Below are 6,000 nucleotides of genomic sequence, written 5' to 3' on the forward strand. Positions count from 1 at the left end.
CACGTCGGCCACGGCGGAGGCATGGCGGTCGCCGGAGGAGCTCCCTCGCGCTCTATCTCGCTCTATCTCACTCTCGGTCTCACGCTCGAGCTCTCTCCGTCGGCTCAACTCTCACGCTTTCGGTCTCTCCAAAACAGAGCACCCCCTCTGTTTTTTTTTTCCTACTGTGGCCGCCTCCGCCCTCTCTCTGTGTGTCGCTGCCCCCGGCTCGGCGGCGAGGATTGGTGACTGAGGCACGGTGGCCCCCCCAGAAGCTCCCTCTCTCTCCGCTCGTCCCCAAAAACCGCCCCGACTCCTTCCTTGCTCTCTTTTTTTCACCAGAACCGAATCCCCCCTCTCTCCCCTATTCTTCCTCGGCTTTTATGGCAGCAGGCTACCTGCTCTGCCTACTCTCCACCACTCAATTTCTGCTTCGCTCTGCTCCGCTAGCCTCTGCTTGTCCCCTTGACTTTCGGGGCTGATTTTCGCATGGTGGAGCGGCTTCCTTGCCGGCTATCCTGCGTCCAACGTGAAGGAGAGAGGAAAGGAGGAGAGAGGGAGGCTAGGCTGGGGAAAGAAGGAAGAAGAAAGGGCTGGGCCAGGCCTAGCGGGAAAAGAAAAAGAGAGGAAAAGAAGGGGGCTGGGCCAGGCCCAGCTAGGGGAAGGACTAGGAGGCCGGGTCGACCCGGCCCGGTTCTGCTCCATTTTTTTTAAAGAAGAAAAAAAGAAAAAGAAAAATACATTATAATAATGCAAATGTGTCTAATTTCTATATGCAATGCAATTAAATAAAAAGTGTTTTTTTGTTTTGGGAATTAAAGACATTAACCCCTAAATTTTATGTAATTTAATTGGGTAATTTGAAAAAATAGGTGTCAATAGGAAGCAAGAGATTAAATAATAAAATTGACAGAATAAGAAAAAAAATCGAATAGCAGATTTACGTGGTTCGGTTGTAGTGACCTACATCCATGGGGAGAGCAGCACGAAATTTCACTATAGATCAAGCGATGCAACGAAGATTATAACCACACTTGAGTCACTCAAACATTCTCGGTGTTTCTCAGGCCCCAATTACACTCAATAAGTCACGCAGTGTTTAGCCTCATAATTACTCACGAAATAATCTCTCAATCTCACGAAGGAATTATACACAAATTCTTATAACAAGAATTTAATTACTTGAACGCTAATTCTCTTGGATGTAATTCACGAACAAGAACCCACAAGAATAACTCATTCCAAACACTCGCTTAGAAAGAGCGCTTCAAGAATCTTCGCGTATTCATCTACAACGGCCACCGTGACTTCGGCACTTCAAGTCTACGTAAACAAGCATCCCCTTGCTTTATTATGTGCATATATATATTAGTCAATATATATTGCCCTTTGCCGAGTCCCACTAAATGTTGGACTTCTGTTATTTCCTTTATTGACACATGTTGAGTTAGAGAAGGAAACCAAGTCCACTTTCCTATTTTGTGGACCAACATTTATACGGAAATTGATTTCCGTAATCTACTGGAACTTTTGTTGAACTCAACAAATCAGCAACTTTGAAATCCAAATATCCACCTTCCTTTTTTGAAGTCTATTTTTCACTATCAAAATTCTAACATCGCTTTGCACTCCAAAATTGAACAGGAAATATAGATTTCCACGGTGGACATCCACATATGTTCAACTTTCAGATTTTCTTTTAATTTATCTTGGGTCGGATTTTATTCACAGACTCAAACTCGAGACATAATCTAACATGTACCTGTCCAGAAACTGCAACTTCACAGAGAACACTGTTTTCTTCGATGGGAGATGCCTTTTACCCCTCCTCCCATGTCACGGCATTCGTCATCAAGCGACCGAAAGAATCTCAGCACAGTTGAATACTATGATAGGTATGAGGTTGTATAAATGTCGGACTGTCTGCAGTCGAAGAAGGCAGTGCCTTCGATCGAGCACCGGCTTCTTCACTTACATGCGATAATGGCACTTCAACTTTTCTCTCTTCCTAATGTTTGCTCCAAGAAGATTCATGGTCAGGTCCTGTGTTCGGCAAGCACCAAAGTTGGTGTTTCTCAAGGAGGACGAAGACCGCCCCAGTATCAGCCGACTCTCTGGACTTACAATTACCTTCAGTCCCTGCCGACTCGTGACCAACGTCATGCGGTAATAAGCCACAGTTTGTTTGTTCTCCATCGAGATGATACCTCTAGACGAACGGAAAAAGAAGCTGAGACTATATTAGTTATTATACAAACATGAACATATCCCCTGAGCCAAGGACCAAACCTTAAGGTCTCTGGTCTAGCCCCCATGATTCCACTTTCAAGGATTGAAGTCCCGAGTTTGGGTTCGCCCCGTGAGGTCAATTCGGGAATCGATGTCCCTAAGCCGAGGTCTGTTTCCTAGAGACAAATCCCGGGGACCTCTTCTCGGTTTCTAAACGCTGAGGTCCCATGTCCGAATTGTAGTTCTAGGTCAAAGGTCGAGGTCCCATGTCCAGCTTTTGAGGTTCCGTCAAATTTATCTTTTTCCATTACTTCGATTGACAATGGTAGCGCCAAACAAGCTCAAAGCTTACTATTCATATAAGATAGTGGTGATGGATATGAGATATGTAAAATTTTGATTACACTGCACAAATATCCAATACTCATAATGTTTTCTTGAATTAATATCAACTATACAGACCGTGTAATTTTTGTAGCTTTTCTTTTACCTTTTCTTCGGCTCAAACTGAGTTATAAATTGTACAAATTGGTTCCTCACGCAGGTCAAGCAGCAAAATGAAAGAGTTCAAATGCTGGAACAAGAAGTGAGAAGCGCCATGAATGACGAAAATGCCGAATTCTCGACCGTACTCGCTCTTGTCGATGACATTCAACGACTAGGACTAAGCTTTCTCTTTGATGAAGACGTAATGAGAGCTCTTCACAGATACCACCATTCTCTGGATGAAGGTTGCATGAACAGAGACAAGAAGACCCTTCATGGGACAGCTCTCTGCTTTAGGATTCTAAGACAAAATGGTTTCGAAGTTTCTCAAGGTAATTTGACCATACTAAAGTTCTATCTAATAACCAAAATAGACCGCGACTGACTAATCTCGATGGGAAAAAACAAACAGATGTTTTCCGGATTTTTATGGACGAACAAGGAACGTTTATGGAGAGCCTCAGCCATGACGTTGAAGGGATGCTGAGTTTATATGAAGCTTCACATTTGGCCTTCGAAGAAGAAGATCTCTTGCGCGAGGCTAAGGCATTCGCCGTCAAGCATCTCAATCACTTTAACAGTACTGATGTCAGCAGAGATCTCAAATATTTTCGAGTGAATCATGGGTCGGGACTGCCCCTGCACCAGAGAATGCCATTGCTAGAAGCTCGACGGTCCATCAAAGCTTATGCCGCACGTAGAGACGCAGACCGTCGGCTGCTCGAACTGGCCATGTACAATTTCAACATGGTGCAATCTATCCTCCAAAGAGATCTTCAGGAGATGTCAAGGTCGGTGTGGAAACGCGGAAAAAAGTTTAGAGTTTGTCTTGCTAAATTCAATTGCTATCAGCCTTGATGGATATATTGCTGGCGAATTAGGGATCACTAATACTTGTCATACGTGAATCAATTGCAGATGGTGGAATGATGTTGTTAGCCTGGCAAACAAGTTGAGCTTCGCAAGAGATAGACTAATGGAATGCTTCTTTTGGACAGTCGGAATGGCTTATGAGCCTCAGTTTAGCAATCTCCGTAAAGGGCTAACAAAAGTGACCGCACTCGTGACCACCATCGATGATGTCTACGACGTTTATGGTGATCTGGATGAATTGGAGCTATTCACAGATGCTGTACACAGGTTCCTCAAGACTTTGCTTCTGATCAATTGTTCGGAAAAAAAAGCCAGTGAAACCATCGATTTCTTGAGTCTATGTGTTAAAACCTACTTTGATCAATGTGTGGTTTCAGATGGGATGTCGATGCCGTGTCGAATCTTCCGGGCTATATGAAGCTTTGCTTCCTAGCTCTCTACAACTCCGTGCATGAGATGGCTTACGACGTTCTCAAGCAGGATGGAGAAAATATCATCCCATGTCTAGCAAAGGCGGTACGTACTTCACGTCGACCATTATTAAACCCTTCGAAGTTTACGAATTCTCGACCATAACAAAAATGAATTTGAATGTGATGGATCTAGTGGAGTGACTTGTGCAAAGCCTTCATGCAAGAAGCGAAGTGGAAGCACAACAAGGTCACCCCGGCGTTCAAAGAATACATGAACAACGGTTGGATCTCAGTTTCAGGACTCGTCATATTGATTCATGCATTTTTTCTGTTGAGCCCGCACGTTAGAAAGGAGGAACTAGAATCGTTCGAGAGCTACAGCCACGACCTCCTAAAGTCGCCGTCGGTTATTTTCCGTCTCTGCAACGATCTCGGCACCTCGTCGGTAAGCATTCTCCTTCTCCTTCTTCTTCGCTCCCTAGAACTAGTGAGCTGTAAAAGGGCTGAGCATACAAGCACTGCAACTTTGGGTTGGGTGGATGATAATTGTGTATCGTATGATTGAAAGAGTACGATAATTCAGACTTACAATTTTGACCGAGGAACATCCAAATTAAAATAGACAAAAACAAGAAATTACTTCGAATCACTGGATCATCTTCATCAATACTTTGTGAAAGTGCTATAGATGTTTCCAGTTGCTGCTACTAACTAATACCAACCAGAACTTATCCAAAAACTTCATGCAAGAAGCAGTCTTTGAAAATTACTTGAAAAATCACAACCTGGTGCACTTCTCTTGCGATAGTTTTAGGACTTTGCGTGCACTTGTACTTTTAAGTAATTTCTTTGAAAACATCATCAAACTGTGATGCAAACTTTCTGTATATCTCGACATGTTCAACTATTTATCGTAGGCCGAGCTAGAGAGGGGAGAAATGGCGAATTCCATCGTATGCTACATGCAAGAAACCGGGGTGTCTGAGGATGTTGCTCGTGAGCACATTAAGGAACTGATCGACACGGCATGGAAGAAGATGAACAGATATCAAGTTGACGACTCTTTGTTTGGACAGTCATTCGTACGTCTGGCTTTCAACCTAGCCCGAATAGCTCACTATACATACCAGGACGGAGATGCACACGGCGCTCCGGATGACAGATCGAAGCACTGCATCCACTCATTATTGATCGATCCCATTTCTCTCGAGCTATGTCGAGATGGAGGGATAGCGAGGAAGAAGAATTCTACTAGTGTATGACAGAAATATTTCCTTCATTTTATGAGGAAATTAGAGGAATTAACGATGCTATATACCGGGAAGAAATCAAGATGAATTAGACAATTTAATTTATGACCCCATCTGCTATAAGGAATTAAGGTACTTTAAAGGTGTGTTTGTTTCAATGAAAAACTTTTCACTGAATTAATTTTCTGGACTTTCATGTATTTAGTTCGTTGAAAATGATTAGTCAACAAAAAGTAATTACGCTTAAACAAACTCATAGTCAAAAATAGGAAAATAAGTTCCTGTTAAATCGAGGAAATCATTTTCCCAAGCATAACAAGTCTCTGAGGCTGTGTTTCGTCGCCGGGATAAGGATTATGATATGATAGGATAGAATAAAGTAGGATATAAAATTTTTCGAATAGTAAAGTGGACATTTCTAATTCTATCAAGTGTTTGGTACAACTTGGGATAAGATGGAAATCCATGCCCTTCACCACTCTCATTTTCACGAGCTTCCATTTCGTCCTCTATGTCTCTCATTTGATCAATCATTCAACACACGTCCTTATATTGTTTGATGTAATTGCAATGTTGGGGTCGCTAGAGAACCCTAATCGCAATTAAAGGATGTTGATTTGAGGGATAAAAAATGAAGGACTTGGGGATTCTTTCCCAAATATGGTGATTTTTTCCTTTTGCTGGGTTTCATTCTCTGAAACTAGAACAACCAAGACACACGCGACCTTGAAGCTCTCAAAATTCCAATTCCAAATGATGCTCGCTCTCTC

At 42.7% G+C, this 6,000-nt stretch overlaps 2 protein-coding genes across 2 annotated transcripts in view; both read left to right on the top strand.

The window, feature by feature from the left end:
- Window positions 1-5,285, top strand: part of LOC130134556 (probable terpene synthase 12) — a 32,441-nt gene extending 27,156 nt beyond the window's left edge. Inside the window, exon 7 of the mRNA XM_056315217.1 lies at window positions 4,898-5,285. Coding sequence (XP_056171192.1) covers window positions 4,898-5,242 — 345 coding nt within the window. The 3' untranslated portion in view covers window positions 5,243-5,285. The remainder of the gene's footprint in view (window positions 1-4,897) is intronic.
- LOC115679907 (probable terpene synthase 12) lies at window positions 1,896-4,869 on the top strand. Its single transcript, XM_030603631.2, has 6 exons — window positions 1,896-2,145; window positions 2,753-3,026; window positions 3,107-3,485; window positions 3,613-3,834; window positions 3,945-4,083; window positions 4,174-4,869. The coding sequence occupies exons 1-6, from the start codon at window positions 1,963-1,965 to the stop codon at window positions 4,543-4,545; spliced, it is 1,569 nt and encodes a 522-aa protein (XP_030459491.2). The 5' UTR covers window positions 1,896-1,962; the 3' UTR covers window positions 4,546-4,869.
- Window positions 5,286-6,000: the final 715 nt, after the last annotated feature.

This window comes from Syzygium oleosum, unplaced genomic scaffold (genome assembly GCF_021117445.2).
Source record: "Syzygium oleosum isolate NSW1041296 unplaced genomic scaffold, Sole_v2.1 Sole_v2.10, whole genome shotgun sequence".
Classification (NCBI taxonomy): Eukaryota; Viridiplantae; Streptophyta; class Magnoliopsida; order Myrtales; family Myrtaceae; genus Syzygium; species Syzygium oleosum.